General features: G+C 51.0%; 6 protein-coding genes across 6 annotated transcripts; 3 read left to right on the forward strand and 3 right to left on the reverse strand.

Moving 5' to 3' along the window:
• Window positions 1-604: 604 nt before the first annotated feature.
• DSM5745_01621 (putative regulator of nonsense transcripts) lies at window positions 605-3,929 on the reverse strand (the record flags this gene model as incomplete). The annotated part of the gene is made up of 2 exons (XM_026743637.1): window positions 605-3,623; window positions 3,715-3,929. The coding sequence occupies 2 exons, from the start codon at window positions 3,927-3,929 to the stop codon at window positions 605-607; spliced, it is 3,234 nt and encodes a 1,077-aa protein (XP_026606800.1).
• Window positions 3,930-4,524: 595 nt separating this feature from the next.
• On the forward strand, window positions 4,525-5,499 carry DSM5745_01622 (snoRNA-binding rRNA-processing protein IMP4; the record flags this gene model as incomplete). Its single annotated transcript, XM_026743638.1, has 2 exons — window positions 4,525-4,530; window positions 4,597-5,499. 2 exons carry the CDS (start codon window positions 4,525-4,527, stop codon window positions 5,497-5,499), a joined length of 909 nt encoding a protein of 302 aa, XP_026606801.1.
• Window positions 5,500-5,892: 393 nt separating this feature from the next.
• Window positions 5,893-7,178, reverse strand: DSM5745_01623 (BRCT domain protein; the record flags this gene model as incomplete). The annotated part of the gene is made up of 4 exons (XM_026743639.1): window positions 5,893-6,204; window positions 6,272-6,495; window positions 6,598-6,936; window positions 7,004-7,178. The coding sequence occupies 4 exons, from the start codon at window positions 7,176-7,178 to the stop codon at window positions 5,893-5,895; spliced, it is 1,050 nt and encodes a 349-aa protein (XP_026606802.1).
• A 596-nt stretch (window positions 7,179-7,774) lies between these two features.
• DSM5745_01624 (bifunctional anthranilate synthase/indole-3-glycerol-phosphate synthase) lies at window positions 7,775-10,084 on the reverse strand (the record flags this gene model as incomplete). Its single annotated transcript, XM_026743640.1, has 1 exon — window positions 7,775-10,084. The coding sequence occupies one exon, from the start codon at window positions 10,082-10,084 to the stop codon at window positions 7,775-7,777; it is 2,310 nt and encodes a 769-aa protein (XP_026606803.1).
• Window positions 10,085-10,534: 450 nt separating this feature from the next.
• Window positions 10,535-16,148, forward strand: DSM5745_01625 (nucleoporin; the record flags this gene model as incomplete). Its single annotated transcript, XM_026743641.1, has 4 exons — window positions 10,535-10,602; window positions 10,660-11,596; window positions 11,647-14,736; window positions 14,793-16,148. The coding sequence occupies 4 exons, from the start codon at window positions 10,535-10,537 to the stop codon at window positions 16,146-16,148; spliced, it is 5,451 nt and encodes a 1,816-aa protein (XP_026606804.1).
• An 863-nt stretch (window positions 16,149-17,011) lies between these two features.
• On the forward strand, window positions 17,012-18,871 carry DSM5745_01626 (acyl--CoA ligase; the record flags this gene model as incomplete). The annotated part of the gene is made up of 4 exons (XM_026743642.1): window positions 17,012-18,072; window positions 18,142-18,430; window positions 18,490-18,593; window positions 18,643-18,871. 4 exons carry the CDS (start codon window positions 17,012-17,014, stop codon window positions 18,869-18,871), a joined length of 1,683 nt encoding a protein of 560 aa, XP_026606805.1.
• Between the last annotated feature and the right edge of the window lie 2,023 nt (window positions 18,872-20,894).

Here is a 20,894-nt window from a genome sequence, read left to right on the forward strand (position 1 = left end):
ACAAGGCTGGTGCAATAGTGAAGCAACGCCATCAAGTATCTAAAACATGTAGGTGTAACGAAACAGAACGCAAATAATTCAGATCACCGGGGTGACGACTGTAGATTTTCTGTTTAGCTCGCCAAAGATCTGCTTCAGGTTGAAGCCCGGAAAGACCGGCTGGATGCAAACGTAAGCTGGAGAAGATTCTCGAAATCCTAGCTGCCATCCCCTGAGGCGAAGTAAACAGCTGAAAGTAAACCCGACGTGAGGCGTTTGACCCAAGTCCCATCCCCGTCATCTTTTCCGTGGCGCAGACAACCGCACTCGGTCTAGAGTTCGGAAATATGGCAGTTGTGATAATATTATCAATGTGACACCGCCGTACGAACAGTCCCAGGGAGACTTCGTTCCGGCATTGCTGATGAGATACTCTGTACAGGTCGTGTTTTTGAGACCGCCAAGACGTGCACCACAAACGGGTTGGGTGGACGCTCAGGACTCAGGACGTCAGCCCCCTTCCGGATGGCCCAATGACTGCTAAAACAGCTGTCCTCCAAGCCGCAGGGTAGGTTTCAACCCTGGTGGCAGTTTGGATTATGGGATAATTCCGACTTCACCCGGCTCAATCATAGTTGCCGCCGATCTGACTGGCAAACGCTGTGGAAACACTTCGGGCGTCATCGTCATCGTGGATGTGGCCGGGGATTCCGCGAGTAACACGAATGCTGGCAGAGCTTCCTCCAAAAATGCTCCCGTTATCGGGAACACCAGGCTTGTAAAGCTCACGAGCTCCGGATTCCACGTAGCGCTTCAACCTATCGGACTGGCTTAGACTGGGTTGTTTGTTCATGTCAGTAATACTCAGACCAGCGAGGCTGACACCGCCATGCTCAGGACCCTTTCCATCGATGATGCTGCCAGTAATATCAGACTCTGTGGCTGCGATTGACTCTCCAGCAATGCTAGGCGCGCCCTTGCCTCTGTTCCCGTTGGCTCGGCGAGCCCCGGGAAGAGAAGGCCACGAATCTGCGAATTGCTGGAACATAGGGGGGTATCCAGACGGAATGCCAACGCCACCAAGTGCCGAGGAGTGAACAGAAGAGACATCATCAGGGATGTAGCCAACCACGGAGCCGGTATCATGAAATTCGTTCCGGTGGCCATTCCTTCCATTCATGAATCCGCTAGTGACGTTGGACACATGGTTGTAGGCCATCTGAAATCGCTGAGGTCCTCGGTATGCCTGCTTGGGACGGCTGAACTGGATGAGTGACTCCTGAAGGTTAGACAAAGGCCCTTCTACCAATGTGTGTCGTTCCTTGAAGTGCTGCAGGAGACAGTTCCAGAGAGGATGCTTCGAAAGCACCTTGGGGTTACCCAGGATCACCAGACCATATTTGGCACGAGTAAGCGCGACGTTCAGACGGCGAGGATCACTCAGGAAACCGATTCCTTGATGGTCGTTGGAACGAACGCAAGAAAGGATGATGAAGTCTTTCTCACGACCCTGGAAGGCATCGACTGAAGCAACCTCGATTTCCTTGTAGTGTTCCTTCTTAAAAGTACCAGTTGCTTGCATAGAGCTGACAATGTAACTGCGCTGTCCTTCGTAAGGCGTGATGATACCGATGTCCTTTGGTTGCACGCCAGCCTTAAAGAAGCGAGTGACAATCTTTTCCACGTTCGCTGCCTCAGTACGGTTGAGGTAAGATGTTCCCGATGCTGATATCTCCTCATTTCCAAGGTTCGACCAGAACATCATGGGGCTGTCAAGAATAGGCCAAGGGAAATCAACCTCCCTACGAAGGCGATCAAATGAGGTAATGCCATTCTGCAGGGATCCCTCGTAGAACATATTGGAAGGGAATTCCGAGAGACATGGGTGCATACGGTATTGAACATTCAAACGGATTGGCGAGCATCCCAGGATGACAAGTCGCTCGAAAAGTGACTGGTTAAGACCAGCCTTGGCCGCCTTCTTATTCATGATAACAGGACCAAGCTGCTGGTGGTCACCAACAAGGACGACCTGCTTGCATCCTAGCACCAACGGGATCATACATTCGGGTTCGGCAGACTGGGTAGATTCATCGATCAAAACAGTGCGGAACTTGAGCTTCGCGAGACGAGGGTCACCCGCACCAACGCAGGTGCAGCAAATGACGTCGGCGTTGTTCAAAATCTCACGCTCAGCCGCCCTAGTAAGTTGCTTCAAGCGCTTCTCATCCTGGCTCGACAATTCGCCAAGCTCACCCTTGAGCTGGTTGAGTTTGATGAGCTCGATGTTGCTATCGTTGAGACGGACTTGTTCGTGCAGAGACAGGAAGCCGACAGGTGATTCGACATCCTCACGAGACTTGGCCGTGACACGAACGGTCTTGAGGCCAGTTCGGTGGATACGCTCGCAGAGTTGATCGACGGCGACGTTGGAGGGCGCGCAAACCAGAACTTGACCACCATTGAGCTTGGCAAGGTGGTAGATAATGGTGGCAGAGGTAACAGTCTTTCCAGTTCCGGGGGGGCCCTGGATCAGACTAAGAGGTCGCTGGAGCACACTCTTGACAGCATTGATCTGACTGCCGTTGAGCTCGGGAAGTCCAGGAACGCTGAACTTTTTGGGCATCTGCGTTTTCATGGGTGCAGCTGCGACCTCGTGACCCAAGAGTCGGTGGAAGATGTAGCCGGAAACGCTCATCTCATCAACGGCGAATGTCTTCATAGCAAGCTGCATACGATCGAAAGAGGTCGACTTCCAAACGTAATCAGCCGTAAAGTTGTGCGTGCATTCCGTGGGCACCGATTTATGATCACCCTTGGCGCGCAATTCGATGGTAACCTCGTCAGACTGGTTGTTTGGGATCTTGATAACATATCCTACTCCCTCCCACTTAGGCCGCAACTCGCCAGAGTACTTCAAGCGCATTTCATCTCCAACCGCCAATTTCACATCTCCAAGTTCGAGCTTAGGCAGGATGAAACTAGCCAAGTGCTTGTTGTTGAGACCAAGATCCCAACGAACAATCAGGCCGTCCTGTGACTGGGACTCCTTCAGTTTCCGGTCGTAGTCTGCTTCAATCTTAACAAGCGGGCCAAAGATGTTCTGGTATTGGAACGCATCGTCGTAGCGCAAAAGAACTGGTGCGGGTTCATTGTCCACGGCCGTGGCCTTTTCTAGATCAGCAATTGTCGCCTGAGAGTTCTCCTTCCACATCTCTTCTAGCTTCGCAATCATCTGTGGGCTCAGATGACGAGCTCGAAGTTGCTCTTGATCGGATGGAGCCGCAACGAGCCAAGTCAAAAACGAGCGATCTTCGATCAGAGGTTGCCAGCGTGAGGTATCCCAGTTCATATCCTTAGAGGAAGGCATGGCGGCGCATGGCTGACGGCACAAGAGGACGACGACCGTATCGGATTTGGCGGGAATAAACCCTAGAAGAAAAACGTTCTTGGTCCCACAATTATAGCATTCCAAAACAGTATCACCAAGCGACGACTCCGGGTGTAGTTGTACTTCCTTGTGTCTAGCACGGACAAGATGGTTCACGATATGGGACGAAGAGGTATTGCCACGGGCGCTGCAAAACCACTTGCTGCAAGCTAAACATTTGACAACGCTGCTTGGGTTGTGTATACCACAGTATCTATAGATCAAAAAAAAAGACAGGTTAGTGATCATTTCCCTGACACCAGTAGAGAAAAGCGGCATGGAAGACAGTAAATAGGAACGCTTACGCGCACGCATGCGGGGCCAACTCTTTTTCCTCCTCCAACACCCCTTGGAACTTTGATTTATTGGCAGGCCCGCTAGTTGTGCTCTCCAAGTCGTCATCCTCTGAGTTATCGGCGCCTTCATCGTCATCATCATGTCTCCTGCGGCGCGGCCCTCCGACTGTTCGGTCCAGTTCTGACTCCGCCCCAGCCGCCTGATATTCGACAGAGGCCGACATTTCAATGCAAGTCGAACGAGCGCTTTTGGGAAAATAACGTCTTCACGGAAGGTCTGCACAGAGATAACGAAAAATCGACAGCCCACAGAACACTGACGTTTCCGGACCTACAGTCCGCTCCAACTTTAATCTCACGGTACTCCCACGAAATCGAGGGGGTCGGTCAATATCAGTTCGCAATCAATGAACGTCAAGTAGGGCGATTCGTCTTATTGTATTGAAGGAAGGAAAGCCCCTGTGCGTCTTCCACGGAAACACTGTGGCACAACAGAGGGGCAAGAATGATCCTAGATACAACATCTTAGTATGGCATTCGGCACAGGCAATAAGATACTTACCAGTAAACTAATGCTGCGCTTCTCCTAGTCCCCCAAGCTACTGAGCCCCGAAACGAAAAGCACAGAGATAGGCTATCCTTGGTGCACTCTCTTGCTTGGAGTCGAGAGTGGATTGGGATTGCGGCTTTATCGGGCAGTTCGCCCACCAAATCCCACAAGTGCGGGTGGCGTTCCGGACCTAAACTGCAGCTGGCAGAAAAAAAGTTGCCCGCTTCACTGCTTCATTCACTATTTTCACTTCTGCGCCCAGTGACAAAATGCTTGTGAGTATATACGCTACATGATGCATGACTCTTGGGAGGATTGCTGACCCAAATTTTGAATTACAGCGCCGTCAAGCCCGTGAACGTCGAGACTATCTCTATCGGAGAGCTCTGCAACTCCGCGATGCCTCTATCGCCGAAAAACGAGCACAGCTGAAGGAGTCCCTGGCGACTGGCAAACAGCTCGATCCTTCAATCGCAAACGACAAAAATCTTCGGGAAGACTTCAAGTATGATGAATCATTACCCACTGCAGACAAGAAGAACAAGGACTCTGATCTCCTCGACTTGGACGATGAATATGCGCTCACCTCCGGCATCGTCGATCCTCGGCCAATTGTCACGACCTCCCGCAATCCTTCGGTGCGTCTAGGGACATTCGCAAAAGAAGTCCGTCTGCTTCTGCCAACCTCTATTCGTTTGAACCGTGGAAACTTAGTTCTCCCTGATCTCGTCACTAGCGCAAACTCCGCCGGTCTCACGGATATGATTCTTCTACACGAACACCGTGGTACCCCGACTGCGATGACAATCTCACATCTTCCTCATGGCCCGACGGCCAGCTTCTCGCTGCATAACGTTGTTCTCCGTGCTGATATCCCCAACTCTGCCCGCGGCACTGTATCCGAGAGTTACCCGCACCTTATCTTCGAGGGATTCAAGACAAGACTGGGCGAACGTGTGGTCCAAATTTTGAAGCACTTGTTCCCTCCACGGGAACGCGTGGAATCCGGAAAGATTGGGAACCGCGTCGTCACCTTTGTGAACAAGGAGGACAGCATTGAGGTCCGGCACCACGTTTTCGTCAAGACTGGATACAAGGATGTCGAACTAGCGGAAGTCGGGCCACGGATGACAATGAGACTCTTCGAGATTAGGGGAGGCTCGCTGGAGAAGGGTTCAAGTGGTGATGTGGAATGGGCGCTTACACAATACACGAGGACGTCTAGGAAGAAGGATTACCTCTAGACGGGCGATTTTGTGCATTGTGGATCAAAGTTATGAAGATTTGAGAAAAAATTTGGCCGGCGTATTCGGTGTTAAGGAGCACTCATTAGGCAATCATGGTTACTTTTGTATACCCAACTAGAAGAATATAATCACGAGATTTATGCCTCGTCAAATTATGTAACTTTGTGGCATACTTGAGAAACCAATAAACATATCTTGAAATCACTTGTCAGCAGTTTCCAAGTCGATAATAAAACCTTCAGACCAAACCAAGAGAAGCGAAGCTGAAGCGTAGACGTTTTTTGTTGCCAAAGGTATATACTATGCCGCAGACCTCGGGAGATCCTCGCTGAGCGCCACCGACTTTCAATTAGGGCATCGCAGTCGCAGCCATGGCAAGCATATCCAAAACTAAATCTCTCCATCTCGAAAAAGACTGGCCAACGATGAAACAGGCGGATTGTCATACCACCACCAACCTTCGTGCGGTGGCTTTACATTCCCATCTTCGTCCTTTTGCGGATCCGGTGCAATCCCACTCAGCCTGTCCTCCCAATCTTTCCCCGTCCGTTCCTTGAAAAAGAACTTGAACGCTGTCACAGCAGTATCGAGGTCGCTGCCCAGAGGAGCAAGAAAATCGGTCTGTGCTGGCCCGCCGCGAAATCCGCGAGTTAGTCTGATGTGCGTTGCGTATTTGTGAGGGGGCTTGATGGTCTCGTAGATCTATTTGGGGAGCTTTAGTAAGTTCGCTTTCGAGTCATAGATGAAAAGACAAGCTGCCTACACTAACCTTCAGCTGAACGGTATGTCTAGCCCCTTGGATAGTGCCTGAAGGCCTGACCAGCGTTGCGCTGTAGGCCGTCAAATCGTCTGCTTCGTAGAGACGGTGGCTGTCTACAGGAGTCACACTCAGTTCCAGCTCTAGCCCGCACATTATAGGGAAAGAATATCTACTCGCAACGGATATGGCCTTGGGAGTACGACGTTTAGTATCAAACGGATCTTGAGATTTGCCTTGCGTTCAGTTAGCATCAGAGAATAGGTCGAGGCGCAAATATGCAAAGAGTCTGGTGACCAAAGACGCGCGAGCATCAAGGTGGACAAGCAAGAACTTACCGGAAGCAGTCTTCATCCTCTTCTTTTTAATGGCTGCCAGCTTCGCCCTTTTTTCCTTTGCTGATGCACCTTTCTTCTTCTGAGATTCCTCCGCCTCATTTTCTTCGGTCTTGTCGCCCTCCGACTGGCCTTTCGAGGCGGTTGCACTCTTACTCTGTCGGGCCTGTCCCTTGTTCCCCTGAACCTTCTTTGCAGAGCCTTTCTTCTTCTCACCCTTCAAGATATTTACCCATAGGTATTCCTTTGCAGGGCGAGGAGATCGAGTTCTTGAGAGCAACGATTCCGCTATCCAATCGTACGAGACGATCTTGACGGTTCCTAGCTCCTTCGCTTGGGCCACTGCCAAAAACTATCATCAGCACATATAGATAGCCGGAAGTGTTTCAGGATATAGTTTAGCTTATACCAGCTGGAGCATTTCGCATGTAAGCGTCCTTCGATGCGATGAGATGGGTCAATCCGTCGACCACATCGTCAGAGTAGGTTCCTCCATTTGCTGTAATCCATCTTGGGATCTTGGTAGTGTCCTTTCCGAAACTTCCCACGGATGAGGCGTGAATCCTCTGGAATGTTTTCCCCATCGTGGCCGGGGTCTGAGGGAGAGATTTGCCTATGAGAAGGGTTTAGAGAATTCGGCGTTTAGCCATGCGAATATTCGGATGAAGAGCTCAGAGAGAGAAGAATCCAAGAGGTTGGCTATGTGTAAAAGGCCTGGAAAATGAATAGTCTGGCACTCAAGACTCAGTTGGAGATGGCAGTAAACTTTTGAAGAGAAGATGTGAGGTTGGTACTGAAAAGATTGCAGATATGAGTGAGATATGTACCTTACTGTAAGGTTAAAGCTAAGAAGTCCGTTGGTATAGAGCTTCAAGAGTAAGATTATGAATCGTCTGAAGACTTGATGTGAACCGTGGCCGAGTTGGCGAAAACTACTTGTACGAAGTAAAACCTGATGCAGGAGGAAGCTCTTGGGCAAGGTAGCATAGCATATAAATGGCGAGAGAGATACATGAGCTATATACTATCTAGACCACATCGCAAACAGGAGGAATAGAGAATTATACTTTAAAAGTCGTGATGATCAACGCGACGGAAGAAAGTGAGTTTTGAATGAGGTATAGAAGAGAGAGGCCGAAATGGGTTGATTCCTGCAGATAAACGCTGAAACTGATATATATCACTGAGAAAGGCTCTTTGCTGCTTGAACAAACGCCCGTATTTTATCAAGATCCTGAGCACCATCTGACTCGACTCCGGAACTGACATCCACCCCGACCACCTTATGCCCCGAATCGCCAAGCTGTCTGATGATTTCAGTAACATTGTTCGGATCCAAACCACCTGCTAGAATGACTCGCAACCCCTCGTCAGAGTTTAGGATTTGTTTGACGCGTGATTGGTCTAAAACTTCCCCAGAACCCCCTGCTCCAGAATCCAGCAACGGCAACGTGTGGTATGCCCGTCGAGCAATGCCGAAGTCGTCAAGACCGAACTTGCGGATGACAGGAACTGGGATTAACCTAGACCATTCAAGCGGTTCGGACCCGTGCAGCTGAACCACGTCAAGCCCCAACTTTTGTTGCTGTGCTAGTACATATGATAGCGGCTGGTTGAGGAACACACCGACTAGCAAAGCACGCGTGGGGTGCCGTAAGGTGTTGGCGGAATGGTCGAAATAGTCAACAGAAGTTGCATTGGTGTCTCCTTGAGGAACTTCCGTAGACAAGGGAATGGGACGTGGGGTTGACTTCACTCGTTGCGAGATTCGCAGAGCAACATCATCGGGAACAGTACGTTTCCGACCTTGGACGAGGATAATGCCCACCAAGTCAGCACCAGATTCAATAGCCGCGCGCGCACCGTCTTCGGTTCTTGTACCACAGATTTTGACCAACGGAGAGCGTTGCGACTGTAGGGGGAGCTTCTTCGAGCTTCCTCCAAGAAGCTCGGCAACGAATGCTGCAGTGTCCGAAGCACGCATAAGGGCCTCTCCGACAAGAATGGCTTTCACGCCATCCTTCTGGTAAGCTTCCACATCCTTGGGCCCGGAGATACCGCTGAGCGCACAGACAATTGTGCTCTCGGGTACCTGGTCCATGAGCCGGCTTGTGGTGCCAAGATCAACTTCAAAGCTGGTTAGGTCTCGGTTGTTGACACCAATGACTTGAGCGCCGAGGTCAACCGCGATCTTCATTTCTTCTGGTGTATTGACTTCAACAAGGGGTTCCATCCCAAGGCTCCGAGAGTAACGATAGAGTCTTGTGAGCAGCTCGGTGTCAAGCATCTTCACAATGAGTAGTACGGTATCCGCACCAGCAAGGCGAGCTTCCAGAATCTGGTACTCATCAAAAACGAACTCCTTCCTCAGGATAGCAGGCCTGTGGGTCACTCCCTCTAGACTGGCACGCACAGCACGTAGGTCGTCGATACTGCCCTTGAACCATTCAGGCTCAGTAAGCACCGAGATCACACTGGCGCCAGCCTTGGCGTATTGCCGCGCTTGCGCAGGGGCACAGGCGTGCTCTGCTATGAGTCCTTTCGATGGAGATGCGCGCTTGATTTCTGCCATCAACGACAAGGGGTATGCTGACTGTCTAAGACGATCAGGGAACGAGATTTGTGGCGGAGCAACATTGAGCTCGTAGGCAGCCTGAAGATCGGACGGGCGCTGCGATGGGATAAGCTTCTGTTTGGCAACAGCCGCCTTCCGATGATCATAGATCTTCTCCAGGATGGACACCTTTTTAGTCGCCTTCGGGGGGTTCGGAGCAGCAGCGGTGAAATGGCCTTCCTGAGCAATATTCTTTCCATTGCCTTCCCAGGTTCCGGCAGTGAGCTTAAGGAAGTTTCTAAACATCGTCTGACCGTGTTCTGTCAAGATACTTTCGGGGTGGAACTGAACACCTTCAATCGCGAACTGCTTGTGCCGCACACCCATGATGACGGTCTTGTCCGCATCCTCGCCCAACTGAGCAAAAGAGCTCACTTCCAAGCACTCAGGTACGGTGGAGTGCGTTCCGGCCAGAGAATGATATCTGGTGATGACCACGGAAGGGGGAAGACCTTCATAGGCACCTTTGCCGTCGTGTTTCAAGACCGATGTCTTGCCATGTAGGATCTCTCCGGTAACATCTACTTTGCCGCCGAACGAGTGGATGATGCATTGCTGGCCCATACACACACCGAAGATAGGTACCTTGCCTGCGAAGTGCTGGATTGCAGCATTGCTAATACCCGCATCGGACTTCGGGTGGCCCGGACCAGGACTGACGACCAGCTGCGTCGGCTTTTTAGCAATCAGGTCCTCCAAAGAAATCTCGTCGTTGCGAACGACCGTGACTGTTGCGCCCTCGAGGACCAAGTATTGGTAAACATTCCACGTAAAGGAGTCGTAGTTGTCAATGAGAATGACATTCGAAGCGGTCTCGAGTCGTGCCGCCTTGGTGGGATGGTGCGGGGAGTGGTCGACGAGCGCGGAGTCTGCCATTGTCGAGTCTTGTATGGGATATGTAAGCGATACTGGATGGCAGATTGAAAGAGAAAAACGGGGGAAAGGAGAGATGGCTGGATTGCTCACTCACCTTGCTTGCCAACTCACCGGAGTCACCGATTGTGCAGCAGATCAAATATCCTGATCCCTGTCTGCTGAGAAGAGTCACTCGACCGAGCGCCACGATTAGTGGGGTCGATCCGATCAGTTTCCTAAACGGACTATCTTGACAAACGACACAAATTTTGTGCTCACCGCCTGGGCGCTAGACCCAGATAGGTATTCATTGTTGACCTCCAGCCAAACCCAAAAAGTGCTCCTGCGATATCATCATCTGTCGAGCTCTAGCCCAACGCGCTTTCGCCGGTTCCAGGCATAAGGAGTTTTCCAAGCTCCTCCCGCTTGCTTTATCTATTGATTACCTATAATGATATAGCTGTGCCGCCAATGGCTCCCGTTCCGGAAGCCTATTTCCCGTCCCTGGACAAGTGCTTCTCCGGGGACGTCCAGCTTTTGTATGGGCGCATTCGCTGTACATTGGGACTCAATTACTAACGTTCGTATACTCCCAGGTCTTGGAAGAGAGTCTTCCTCTACACGTGCGACTCCGAAAACATCACCGATGATACCTGTGTCTTCCAGTCGTTTTTGTCACACCCAGATAGCGCCCAGTTGCTTTTGAACCGCGGAAGCGTCTTTCCCTCGCGGTCGGCCAAGACAAAATCCGAGTTCGAGACGAAAACGGCAGCGATTCATGCGGAGACGAATGCGCAGGCATCTTATGACTTGAAGGAAATCAAAGCCGATGCTCTTTGGCTGAGTGAAAATGCTGGGATCGACGAGGTCAACGCGCTTCGAATTGTGGTCCTGGAATGGCAAAGTCGCCCTGCCTCGCGCCTCTTAGGCCGACTCGCTGATGAGGAAGCTACCAGCTTGAAAGGAGCAGCTGGGGTTGATACATTCCGTGTGTCACTGGCAGGGCCGAGTTTCGCTGAGATTTTTAACACCAAACCCGGAAATGAAAACAGCGACGCGGAGTTTGTTTCGGAGAAGAATAGGCGCTTGCGCCTTCGAGAGGCTTACCTATCTGAACGAAGTCACATTGTCAAAACAGCTAGCAAACTTTTGTCTTTATTTCTAGATAGCGACGGTCAGGTTACCACACCTCAACAACAGCCGGGTGGTTCCAGTGACCTCTGCAAATTGGGCGGATCTATCTTCAAGGGTAAAGCTAGGGGGAGGGAATCGCATACATTCGCTCAGGAATGCATCAAAGGTATACAGACACGCCTCCAGGCTCTCGATGGTGAAGGTGGCTGGCTGGACGCCGCTGAGAGCAGCGAGGAACTTGAAAAGTTATGGAGGACAACCATTGTGGACGAGGTATCGCATTTACTCCAAAGTCTGTTCATGCAGCTTCAGACGTCAACAGAAATTCCTCCTGCAGACCTCCTTCTGTCCTGGCTCCGTCTAATGGTTGACAACGTCTTCCTTGAATCCCTCCAGGCCGTAAGTTGTGCCTTGATTCTATCTTTGCGATCATGCTAACATCAAAGCAGCCATGTGAAAACCCTGTAGAGCTCCTTTTACCCCTTCAAGGCTTTGTGTGCTTGATCACCCTTGCTTTCCTGAAGCTTTCTTTTTCCATTCCCACCATTCTTGGTGATGAGGAGAAGAAAAACACGTCCTCCAAGCTCCCATATTTTTTGTCCAAAGACGACATTGGCCAGATCAACGAATTGTTCACGACCGTCGGGCTTGAATCGAGGACTGCAAGTCCGGCAGCGTTCTCATGGGGCCTTCTTCTACATACCATGGGAGAACTAGCTCTCAGTGATAAAGAGACCCGCGAGATGGAGCAATATCAAAGCGCCGTTGACTCCTTCCAGTCAAACACGCCACACTCAAACAGCGGTCGCGGCGCTGAAATATCACTCTTTGAGGAGCTCCTCGAAGCTGCTCGCACGCCACGATTCACTGTTGACGAGTCAATTGCGCTTCTCACTTCGGATGCGATGAAGAGCATTGCCTTTGACACCATTATCATTCTAGCCCAGAAAATGGGACCATCGTCGGCTGTTGATGATATAATGACCAATCGTTGGGCTCGCACAGCGCTCCTAGACCTCGTTCGGTCTATGTTGATGTACATGGATTATTCTCCAGAGATTGTACAGTCTGTCTTGGCCATTTTGGCTGGACCTCTGTCGAACTCAGCGTGGCCTTTGGCTTCGTCCTCGGTGTCGCCGAACGATCCGCGGGTTGTTTTCATGAAAGAAGAGCCCCTCATGAACGGCGTTTTACGGGTTGCACGCTCAAGGTTTCCTTACGAAACAGTGCCATTCTTGAAGCTTTGCCGTGCTCTGCTCAGCGCCGATCTTGTCAACGAAGAGGGATTCCCTCAAATCTTGAACGAGCTAGAAAACATGGAGTCATTCACTCAGGTTATTCCAGACCATTTCCAGGGATATGAAACCATTCGGGAGGACGAAGACGCCAACTTCGTTAGCCTCCTCGAACCTCTACCAATGATTGAATCCACCCTGCGGAAACAGACACAAACCCGACAAGTACTCGGTAATGCTCTCATCGTCACCGGTTCATCGGAGCTCCCTTCAGAAACAGTGGGTCAGATTGTCTCAGAGTCTAGGCCTGCTGTCGTGATGTGGCAGCACCGATATTCCTGCCTGAGCTACCTTGGAAGCCGACTCCAGGAGTGGAGCGTTAATGGTGGGTTTTCAGAAGAGTTCGGAGATGACTGTGTTGCAGAAACAATATGGTTGTTCACGGATCTTATTATTGCATCCACAAATACCCAGGGCCGCGGGAACGATGATTCCGCCGCGAAGAGCATTTTAGAAATGGCCAGTGATGGTCTTTTCGGCCAGACCGACATTATTGGTCTTGTTTTTGACATCTTTGAGCGGAACCTCCAAAGTGTCAGCTCCAGAACTGCCTCCGAAGGCGTAGTCGAGTCGGCGATCGCTTGTGTACACTTCATTCGCGCACTCGTTGCAGTTCTACCGAACAGGGTGTGGCCCTTGCTGTCTCGAAGCAGCCTGCTTGGCAGCGATGGGAAAGGTGGCATGATGACTGCGATCGTATCTGCCACGGAGGTGACATCTGGAGAATACCCATTTCTACTGGCATCTATACGCTTATTTGAAGCTGTTGTTGACGACGCAATGTCCCGCGCTGTCCTGAGGCGATGCCCAGCTGGCAAGGCAGGTATTGTTTCGGACTGGACATCGGGAGTTCCATCACATATTATGAGAGGCATTTTGCTCAACTATGTTCGAGTCATGGTCGAGGTGTATAACAGCAATGGAAATTGGAGATTCAACGCTCCCGAGAAAAAGTTTGAGATCACCACGGCGATCGCACAGGTGCTCGAAAGAATAATCTACTATGCTTTTGGTACGAACGATGCTGCTAACGGCAAGTTGGACTCGAAACTTACCGGCGTCTTTTCGTCGTCGGCCACATACATTTTGGACGTCCTTCGACCACAGTCCGCGGGCGATTTGCCCTTCAATCCCATTCTTCGGCTGATCATCGATGGCCTACAAACTCCTCCCACATTATATCTCCGTTTCTTGAACCTAATTGAAAAACAAGTTATCTCCACACTGGAGCTGTCAGCAAGGCTACTACAGGCAGCTCAGCTCACCGAATTGCCGCCATCCCTACTGGAGGAACAGCTCTTCAAAGCCACGCCGGTCCTTGTGAAGCTATATGCGCTTCATGGCCCTTATCAACTTCCCACCCTCTCGCTCTTGAACACCCTGGTTACCACTGCTGCATTAGACTCTAGCAACGAACCACCATCACTAGTTGGTCACCTGGGAGCCGAATCGTCACGTCTTTTCCTCGACGTTCTGTCTCGATTTGACAAACCTCTCAGTGACCCAAATCTACAGTTATCTGTGTGGCGCTTGCTGACAACTCTGGTTAGCAAACGGCAACAGTGGCTTGCTGTCTATATCCTCACAGGCTCTTCTCCCCGTGAATCCCTCAAGAAAACAGATAAATCCGCTGCCAGAGGCACGCCATTTTTACAAATGGCGCTCGACAAGCTCTCGAGTATCGACCAAATTTCTCCCCAGGTCGCCCTCTCACTTCTCGACTTTGTTTCCAACGCCCAAGAACACTGGCCTTGGGCAACCCCGGAGCTAAGGAAACATGCCAACTTCTTTACGAGCCTTGTGAACTACGTCTCCAAGCTAAACATATCGTCGCTTCCCAGCGCTGACCAGATCTTTGCCACCCGGATAGCCGCCGTCGTTGCTGATCTTTGCGCTGTATATTTACACTCGGCCAAAGACGCGAAGGACAAGAATTTCTACAAAACCCTGCTTCCGCTTGTATCCTGGTACGCCAAGAGTGCTGTTGATGTCTCTGGCTATAATGGCTCCTTGCACGCCAACCTCAAGAGAAACTTTGAGAGCAGGTATTCAGGGTGTAAACTTGATGACTTCAAAAGGACATCATTGCAGCCACGTACTCTAGGGAGAGAGTATTATTATGATATCCAGCTGGGTCAAAAGCTCCTTTCCTACGACTTTGCGTGGAAAGGGTCAAAAAATCAAGGTTTCGCTGAAGAGTTTGAACGCGCCAATCTTAACCTGTCTTTGGTTGAAGCGCAAGTGGTATGTACGAACGCTCTAAATGGCCCTGATAAGAGCTAACAATATCCCGTCTACAGAGCCTCCTGAACAGTTGGAAGTTCTTCGCCATTGAACACTGCGCGGATTTCATCTCAGAGCGTGAAATCCAGAAGACGATGGCTTCCGTTGTGAAGAGCTGCCTGGAGGCCAACACGAATGGAGTCCCTCAGGAGGCCATTTTTGAGCGAATTCAGCAAACGAGGGTTGATTTTGCGCAAAACCTTCTGCAACGCCTCGTTGAAAAGGGAGCAAAGGGCGCCGAGTTTTTCGGCCTGCTTCAGGTAGTATGGGAGTCTCTACGAAGTCGGCGACCCACGTATGAAGATGCACTGATCAACGACGACTCTGAATACTATCGGTCCCTCCTGAATACCCTTTTCTTAGCCTTGCAATTCCACATTGACACCAGCTCGAGGGTAGCGGCTGAAGTCCATACCAGGAAGGCGGAATTGTCGTCCGACCTGGGGATCGTCGTTGAGATTGTGAAGATTGTGGTCGCGCAAGGTTTCAGGTCATTAACATCATACCTGCATGATCAACCAGAGAAATGCACACCCAAAGACTTTGCCATCATCACGGCGATTTTGCAAAGCTCGCTCCAAGTGAAGAATGTCGATCGCTTGTATGAGCACATTGTATACCACATTGCCGACAACGATACAGTACGACACGCGACATCGTTATTCTCGTGGTCGGATCAATTAGCCGTTGCAGGTGACCCTGTCTATGGGGAAATCAGCATTTCTTTCCTTGCTAAATTATCTACCATACCTATGTTGGCCGAGCACCTTGCCGTGGAGGGGGTCCTGAGCCAGCTCTCCAACTCCCGCCTAACGAATGTGCTCCGTCAACCTAAAGGATTCGGTCCATTCGACCCTGTTCCAAGAATATACACCATGTGGACAGGCGGCATCCTCCCTTTATGCCTAAACCTTCTTTACCACGTCATCCGCACGGCGCCCGAGGTTGCCGCCTTCCTCAACCAGTTCGAGGGCCAACTTAAACGGGCGGCATCATCCTTTGCCTCTGCGCGTACCGCGAGCGCATCATCCGCTCACAGGATCAGCCTGAACATGGCCTCTGAAGCCTACTCCCTCGCCCTTATCTCGTTTATCCTAGGCCGTCTTCGCGAAGCAGGATCAAGCATCGGTGTTGATGCGCAAGCCATCCAGGAACTGAAGTGGGACAAAGCACAAATCAAGGAGGACATAGAAGAGTTAATCGAACGCCGAGGTAACCTCCGGTTGCGCATTGTTGCTACGACCGAGAAGGAGGTAGAGATGGTTCGTCAGAAGCCCATCAATGCGGCCTCTGGAGCTGAGAGCCGGTTGGAAGAGAGGATTGTCAGCGAGCTCAAGGCAACGTTGGCTTGCTTGGGCAGGGACGAGTCGTGATTATGTCAAAATAATGGATGTTTTCTTCAGGCATTGGTGGCGTATGTATGCAATGGTTATCTAGAGATACAAGCCCATCATTTTAGTTCAGTTGCGATCTATGTGCATTTATGATTATATACATACAAGTTATGGTTTATTTTCTCAAGTCAGCAGTAGCACAATATGAAAGATAGCCCTATGTATCATGCTGTCGTTGCACAAGTTATCCCTCTTGCAACCAACCCAATACACTTTCCTACATAAGCTCCGGTGGTAGCATCAAGTGCAGAATCAACTCTACCAAGTTCCCACACGACGCCTACCTCCTCCCAGCGCATTACGCCATGCGCATCCGAGGTCATAGATATGGGCCTCGGGATCGACACAGCCGCGCAAGCTGATTGGTTCGCTCGGATAATCCGTCAAATGCGGGGGGCCTCAGCTTCTACGGAGTATTGAAGGACGAAGGTTGTCTCGAACATGGCCTTCGACGACCCCTTCGCGACTTGCATAGTTTTCGCTATGAGTAGCTACTGTAAAGTGCGGAGTACAGCAATCCCACGCCGCGCTTGTTTGAACTTAGACGAGGTGCTCAATATAGACCGCGCAAAAGATGGAGAGCTGACCCTGCTCGGTTGCAACTTGATCGAGATAAGAGCTAACAAAGCGGAGCTCAGGCGTACCTTCTCCGCATTTTGGTATATTTATTGGCCCTGCCGAGGTCCTTGGTTTTATCTTTTCTTTTCCTTTGTATTGTTATTTTCTCTACTATATAAATATTCTGCGCCGTGGTGTCGTTAGTATTGATTTTTTTTGTGCCTCCAAGCTACGTACGTCCTCTCGAATCAAGGAGTCCACGCCCCGGCAAACAAAAGCAAAAGATGCCTGTCAAATCGCGCTGGCAGATTGATATCCCCGACACGCATTTAGCATCTCTCCTCCTGACTTCGCCCACAGCCCCCCTATCCAAAACGCACCGATGCTATTCCGAGGCCGCCCGTCCAGACACGCACTACTTCACAACCCATGGCTTCCGCCTCTGGAGCCAGCGCTTCGCAGCTGGGCTGCGCAAGTCGGGTCTCAAGACAGGTGATAGGGTACTGCTCTTCTCGGGAAACGACATTTTCTTCCCTGTAGTGTTTATGGGAATCATTATGGCCGGGGGCATCTTTTCGGGCGCGAATCCTACCTATGTTGCTAGGGAGCTTGCGTACCAGCTGCAGGATAGTGGGGCGATATACCTCCTGTGCGCTGAAGACAGTCTCGATACGGGGATTGAGGCTGCGGAGATTGCGGGATTGGGACGGGACAAAGTATTCGTGTTCAATAATGCGATCTTTGACGGGAAGGGGAAAGGGCTGAAAGGGTGTCCGTACTGGGGCGAGCTGGTTGGGTCTGTTGAAGAGGGGACGGGCTTTGCGTGGGATGAGCTGAATACACCGGAGAAGGCGGATACCACGCTCGCGCTCAATTATAGCAGTGGGACGACCGGGAGGCCGAAAGGCGTTGAGATCACGCATAAAAATTACGTGTCGAACATGTTGCAGTACAATTACCTGTTTTACCTGAACCCGAAATGGCAGGAGAAGGCAAAAAGGGCGAGATGGCTGTGCTTCCTCCCGATGTACCACGCCATGGCGCAGAATATCTTCATTGCGGCTGCACTCAACCGCGGGGTGCCTGTTTATGTGATGCCGAAGTTCGACTTCATGAAGATGCTCGAGTATACTGAGAAATTCCGCATCACGGACTTTATCTTGGTCCCACCGGTGGTGGTTGCACTGGCCAAGCACCCTGCTGTGAAGAGTGGGAAGTATGATTTGAGCAGTGTGGAAGAGGTCGGTAGCGGCGCCGCGCCGTTGGGACGAGAAGTTTGCGAAGAGGTTGAAGCTCTATGGCCGCCTGGGAAGATCAACATCAAGCAGGGTTGGGGTATGACAGAGTATGTGAAACAACACTGCCTAAACCATTTTCGTCTGTCAACGCCTTGCTGACTTGAATTGCTTGATAGGGCAACTTGTTCCATTCTTGGTTGGAGTCCCATGGAGAAATGCCTCACCGCATCAGTAGGAGAGCTCAATGCGAACTGTGAGGCAAAAATCCTAGCAGATGACGGCGTGACAGAGCTAGGAAAGAATCAGCGCGGAGAGTTACTGGTCCGTGGCCCAAATGTCATGAAGGGATACTGGCGGAACCCGCAAGCAACCAAGGAGACTTTGACGGAAGACAGATGGCTGAAGACGGGAGACATCGCTTTTATCAGTGATGAAGGATGGTTTCATGTCGTCGACCGAAAGAAAGTGCGTCCAACCATTCTTCTTATACGCCATGCCTGTACTAACCATGCCTCGCGTATCAGGAACTCATCAAAGTGAAAGGCAATCAGGTAGCACCTGCGGAGCTGGAAGCCATTTTACTCGAACATCCAGCGGTTGCCGATGCGGCTGTTATTGGTGTTCCAAGGTATGGACAGACCGATCTTAGAACGAGCCGAACGCTGACGTATAATCAGAAATGATGACGAGGCACCCCGAGCTTATATTGCCCTGAAACCGGGGAAGACTGCCACGGCGAAGGACATCACGGCCTTTATGGAGGGCAAGGTGTCGCGGATCAAGAGGATCACCGGCGGAGTGGTCTTTGTGGACTCGATCCCAAAGAACCCGTCTGGGAAGATCCTGCGAAAGGCCCTTCGAGACCGGGCCAAGGAGGAGATGCAAGGAATCACCGCAAAGCTATAGACGCCATGCAACCAGCCCGATGTATATAGCACTTGATCCGTTATGTTAGATATCATGACAGACTGAGCTTGACACTCATAAAGTTTCACAAGGCCGCCGCTTCTGGTAACTTCTCTATGCATTTAGTTACTGGTCCTGCTGGCTGGCTGCCGTTGAAAGTTCCGAGCCGTACTATGAAACTATCCCTGTGGCAAGAAAGCTGGTGCGAGCAACCAAGGGCGTTCAGTGGGATCGCAGCACCAATCGTACAGACCTATACCTCGGGGCGCCGGCGTGAATGTTCGAAACATTGCGCCTCCAACTCTCTTCAGGGAGAGCTTTGACGAAACGACCGAGATTGCCTGGATGGGCCATGTAAGATCTTGCTACAGGCGTTGCTCTGAACGCTAAATGTCGATCGATACTGGAGCGAACTGATCCGGGCAAGAAGCGCAGGGGCCGGGATGATATTCTTTTCCTGGTTCGACACTGTGCCCGTCATCCGAGGTTAGGTACCCCACGCAACCTGAACATTCGTTCATACATTAATCCAAAAGTTCGAAGAAGATGCTTGGACAACGCAGGGTATGACCCCTGCCATGGTCGGTTTCTGAAGGCTTAGCCAGCATACTCCGAGCGACTCGATTTGGGTGGCTCGACTGAGTCTCCGGAGCATGTACGATTGCTGTGTGTGAGATAAACAGGTTTGATGTACCCAATCGAGTCCGTATAACTTTGCAATCCTTCCAACTAAGCTCAATAACATTGACCAAAGAGTTTACCGGACTGGTCGATGATGTGCAATTCTGGCATACTACGGAGTAGACATCTTACGTCTACATGAGGAGACCATGTTCCGTGGGCGTCTTTGAGATCGATTGTCCATTATTGACGCCAGAAACCAACGCTTGTCAACCATTGGTCAATCTCCAAGTGCCAGGCTTCGAGCACTTAGAATTCATTGGTTGGAAGTGACCGCGGTATGGTCGAGTGGGACATCAAAAGGATTTGGAATTTGAGATGTGTCTATTCCCGCCGTCCCGGTACTATAGAGTTTGGCAGGATCGACAACGTGCATTTGGGGTAACCGGATCGCTGGGCTCCATAAAATGGGAGGCGAAGATATGACGGGATGCTCAATATGCACCTAGTAAGCGATCAGGCAGATCTATTTCGGGCATGTTCAGATTGATACTTGCATACACCGAACTGGAGTCCGGGAACGCCTTAAGGCGGTCGTCCTGAGATCTGGAAGTTCGCACGGTCTCTGGAACAGAAGGCGAGCTGACAAACAAATTAGAGTTCCCCGCTCGAATCTGCGAAGATCGCCGACGAAGGCGTAGCTGAAGCCCAAACAAAGAAGAGACAGATCAAAAGGAGGAAACTCCGGCGAGGACTCAGATGCGAGTTGGTAGAGAGAAGCGAGCATCGACGAATCACGGGACCGGATTAGCCCGATCGGGGAAACGCAGCCGCCATTGGAACCTTAGGAGTCAATAATGTTTTTGTTCTCTCAATTCTCATTCTCATTCTCGCCTCTGCTCCAGCTTCAGTGCGATATTGCCCCTCGGTCTCGTTCCGCGATGCAGCTTAGGCGTCCATCTAAGCAGTCAGCACCCCTGCCAATTCGCCCCAGGGCGAGATCAACTTCCTTGCTAGCGATCGAGCCGCATAGGCAGCCTTAACTCCGCCCTCGCCGAATGGGAACTCTGGAAACGGCCCCTAGCGAACTAGTGGGACTGTGCCATTATGGAGAAGTCTCACCAACGCTGGCTAGAGAAGGTGGCGCATCATCTGGACAGCTGAACCCGTCCACAACTGAATCTTCCTTTTGCTTTCTTGGGACCCAGTGCCCCCTCTCCGATGGCGTTTCTCGTGGGCTCGACTCGCTGCACAAGCTCTCGTGGCTGACAATGTAGCAGCTGGACTGGGGTCCCCTCACCCTGCGGGATTCAAATCATCAAACACGAGTTATGGTAAGCTAAAGCTGGGGCCTTTGAGTGTGGCCCTGCATGCATTCGGAGTTTCTTATTTGCATCAGCTA

Source organism: Aspergillus mulundensis (genome assembly GCF_003369625.1).
Source record: "Aspergillus mulundensis strain DSM 5745 chromosome Unknown scaffold_1, whole genome shotgun sequence".
NCBI lineage: Eukaryota > Fungi > Ascomycota > Eurotiomycetes > Eurotiales > Aspergillaceae > Aspergillus > Aspergillus mulundensis.